This window comes from Pygoscelis adeliae, unplaced genomic scaffold (genome assembly GCF_000699105.1).
Source record: "Pygoscelis adeliae isolate BGI_AS28 unplaced genomic scaffold, ASM69910v1 Scaffold106, whole genome shotgun sequence".
In the NCBI taxonomy this organism is placed as follows: domain Eukaryota; kingdom Metazoa; phylum Chordata; class Aves; order Sphenisciformes; family Spheniscidae; genus Pygoscelis; species Pygoscelis adeliae.
In genome coordinates this window covers 378,024-382,152 of record NW_008824939.1, presented here as the reverse complement: position 1 = coordinate 382,152, position 4,129 = coordinate 378,024, and the positions used below count along the sequence as shown (strand labels likewise).

The following is a 4,129-nucleotide window of genomic DNA, read 5'->3' as shown; positions in this document are numbered from 1 at the left end:
TTCTCCTCTTCCTGTGCTTTGGGAATAACATACCGCAATGTGTTGGAGAAGAACAGTTCTCCTAAATCTTCTCCTTGTTCCTGGAACAAGATTTGAGCCGAATTCCTGGTTTCTTTTTTCCTTGTGAAAATCCAATAATTTATTTTATTCCAAACACACTAGAAGGCATGCTATACCTTCTGAGATCCCAATTACTTTTCCCCAAAGGAATTTCTAAGACAGAAGGTGCCTCCATTTTCAACACAGCAGAAACCTCTCATGCATCTGTTTGAACCCTTTCAGTGTACTTTATCAAGTTTCTGAGACCTGCACTAAAAACATAGTATACTGTTCTGAAAGGTGTATGTGGAATATTGTCTCCAAATCCTGTTTCTGATTTACAGGTACAATAAATACGCTTTTCATAGAAATCAATGTTGCTCCATAGAGTGACTAATTGTATTAAAAAGTGAATAAATAAGGGAGGGGGCTTGTTAATGTGATTTAATAAATTACTACTATATCTCAGTTGCAGTATTCAGGAAAACAATGGCTAAAATGAAAAATAAAATACTGATTTTGTTCTAGGTTCAGAGTCCTTCTTGGATGCAGCCTCAACCATATATAATGCAGCACCCAGTAAGTTTTTATGCTTCTCTGTTGTTGTGTTCCTCATTATACTATAAACACTTTACATACTTTAAATGACAGGAAATAGGTCAATTCCCACCCAATTACTTCCAGAGTTTTGACAATTACATCATGATTAAATCATGGATCAAAATGAAAAGAGAAACAAAAACTGGGGCCTCATTTTATTAGGAAAAAAAGAAAGCTGCCTTCAGGGTATCGAGGTGATGAGGACAATTAGAGTTACCAAGTCAGCATCCTGAGGAAACTTTTTTTTTTTTTAAATGAAAAGCACTTTGCAAATACCAAATGTTTACATACTGTTTACTTATCAGGAGCTGGAATTGGAGACCCGAGGTTTTAGAATGGGTCTAAAATAGTTCAGACTGGATAATTTGTGAAAGACAGATGGATGTAGTGAGATAAATGACATTATGGGCACTCACTTGAGAAAACCTGCATAGCTTGTTCTGGCTTCACCGCTCATGAGTAATGCTGGTCTCCCTACATTTTTGGCTGTGGCATCTGTACCAGCCTGTCAGGCATTCTAATCTATACTCTCCCATGATATTTTGCTTCTTATCTATGCCATTTGCCAATTAAGTACCATTATATCTGAGACTTCTTAGGTTTCTTGAGATGAGCATTACACGTAATAACAGGCACTTTAATATATGTGCTCCTGTAGTTAACAAACAGGTCTGTTTCCAGATATAGAAAGGATATTGTCTTGACTTTAATTAACCTCTCCGTGCAGATTATAGAATGTAAATCTTCTTGGCACAACATTTTCTTCTTGTGCATGCAGAGAAGGTGATACTGAACCAGAACACCCTCTCACACACTTAATTGTTGTATTTGTGTTTTTTGATGTTAAACACACATGCACACAACTGTTTTTAACTTTTCTCTCTATCAACACAGACTTTCATAAAAAAACATCTTGCAAATCATGCTGTGAAAGACACAAGCTGATATATTATAATGCTGTAAGGTGTATTAGTTTCACAGGTATACAAGATGAGGTTTCACAGGTATACAGGATGAGATTTCACAGTTGAAAATAAAGATCTAGATTCCTGACTTAAGTTCAGTTTTGGCCTGTGCAAAGACTGGTGCTGTCTTGCTCATTTGCTTTGCAGAGAAGCCTGCAGTCTACAGACAGGAAATTCTTTTAGTGTTTGATGTGTCTGTGACTCATTTCATCTACGCTGATCGCATGGTTGTTTTTCCAACTATACTCTGTACGTTTTTTTTCTCTTCTTTTTTCTTTTTAAGGATTAGTTATTGATTCAAAATACTGGCTTTCAGTACACTGCAATTATTTCTGTTAGTTTTGAGCCTCCATCAATTTTAATCAACTTCTGCAAGCATAAGTCGTACAAAGTATTTGGAAATGTGTCTTTGTAGAACATGATTGGTAAAATGAAATTTGTTGATAACCCTCCATTTCGGATTACTCTGAAAACCTTACGAGTGTGCCCTCCATATTTAGCATTCTCAAGTGTTTAAAAATTCGACATAGCCTTTTTATGAAGTTAACAAGATGGTACAGGAGTGATAGAAAGGTCGTCACAGTAGCTAGTATTTAGACAAAGAATCAGCATTGCTAACCCGCCCTTCTAAGATGTGTGTGCTAATGAAACCAGCCATTAAGTAGGACAGCTGTCTTGTGTGTGAACATCGCATGTGACAGGTAGAATTCTCCTAACACAAATGTTCCTCCAAAGCCTCCGTTCCTAAAGATGAGATAAAAGTTTCTTCCTAAAGCCTGAAATTCCAAAGTTTAAGCTAAGTGAATCTATACCTGGTAACATGTGCAGATTTTTGCTTTAAAGTTAGCATCTGGTTAAACTCATATTTTACAAAGTGTTTTCAGCAGGTGTCTCAAGTGCATGGTACATCAGTTGCGTGTTCAATAGGAAGCCAATGCAGTTCTTACCCCATTACCAAACCGTGCAAAATGCATCTGCTCAAGTAGAATATTCAGAACGCCCCTGACCTGCTTCCTGAATCAGTGCCTGGGATTAAGGAGAGTTCTTGTGGTATGTCCCCTCAGAAGGGCAGCCCATACTTAGACTCTCAAATCAAAAATGTAATTAAAATCTGAGTGTTGCCTCAACCATTTCTTTCTTTCCCTGTTTAATAGGGTGCTGTACTGACTCCCTCCATGGACCACACCATGTCACTACAGCCTGCATCGATGATAAGCCCTCTGACGCAGCAGATGAGTCATCTTTCATTAGGCAGTACTGGAACAGTATGTAGCAATTTAATACAAAATAGAACTTACACGAGTAGAAGGTACTGCGTGTAGATCACAATATGCACGTGCAGCTTGCGTCTAGGAAAAAAGTAACCCTTTAAGTAGTCTTTTCATCCAATAAAATATTAAGAACTGTCTCCATTTTTAAATCATATTCAGCAGTTTTTATTCAGTCTATTAGCTGATCAGAAATTGGAAATGAGTAAATAAAAATAGATCAAAGCTAATGAAAGGAACCCATGAGGTAACTCCAGAGTTGTATCGAAAAAGAAAAAATAGTTGGTTTTGCTCTTCAGGAGATCAGAGTTGCAGAAAGTAACACAAAGTTTGGAACAGAAACTAAACCAGAAGAAGAGATGCAGGCTAGCTTCTAAACTGAAAGACCCTTCTTTCCTGAGAAGGTAGAATTAAAAAAAGAAAAGATGATGATCGGGATTAACAGAGAAGGAAAAGTCCTTCACCTAGTCTTTGAAGTCTAAATTTGAGTTTTCCCAAAACAGGTACCTCACTTTTCTGAAAAGCCCGTTGATTTCAGACAAAAAAGTCTTTCTCTCATGTATATTGCTTTAGGGAAACAGTCAATATCTATTAAACAATATCATGATAGGTATTTTGAATACTCTTAAATTTACATTGGGCTTTAACTCAACTTAATGGACTTTGTCTTTCTAGTACATGCCAGCCACAACAGCTATGCAAGGAGCCTACATACCCCAATATACACATGTCCAGACAGCAGCGGTTCCTGTTGAGGTCAGTATATTTTATAAAAGACCAGAGATAAGAGACATGAATATGATATTAGATTTTTTTTTTTTTGCTAGGAAAGCTACTGTTTAAAGCCCAACATTGTAACTGTGAATGTACTGTGAAGACAATGTATATTAAAACTATAAAGTGTCATTATTCCCAACTAATATAACTAGCATTATAAAAAAGAATGACCCCTACTTGTAGCAGTACAGTACTTGGAGCAGTCTTCCATATGAGCATAGCTCAGATGAACTTTGTGTTTTGTGAAACGTAACTTCCGATAGGAACAAGCCAGAGGGTATATTGTAGTTATGATCTTTCATTTAGTTTTCCTGTGAGCAAACTTCTCTGCCAACAGACCATGATCATAACTTTTTGCAAAGAGTCCTGATTTTACCCTGACATCTCAGGATACCGTGCATATTTGCCTAATAAGCCCCTCTGCAAGTCCAGTTGAAGAACATAACTAAATGGTAGACAATAGTTTGTCTACTATTTTGA

At 36.9% G+C, this 4,129-nt stretch overlaps 1 protein-coding gene across 2 annotated transcripts in view; it reads left to right on the top strand.

Moving 5' to 3' along the window:
- Positions 1-4,129, top strand: part of RBMS1 (RNA binding motif, single stranded interacting protein 1) — a 92,891-nt gene that overhangs the window by 84,781 nt on the left and 3,981 nt on the right. For both annotated transcript variants that reach the window (XM_009325380.1, XM_009325381.1), the window contains exons 10-12: positions 568-618; positions 2,759-2,869; positions 3,548-3,628. In XM_009325380.1, the coding sequence (XP_009323655.1) occupies positions 568-618; positions 2,759-2,869; positions 3,548-3,628 (243 nt within the window). The remainder of the gene's footprint in view (positions 1-567; positions 619-2,758; positions 2,870-3,547; positions 3,629-4,129) is intronic.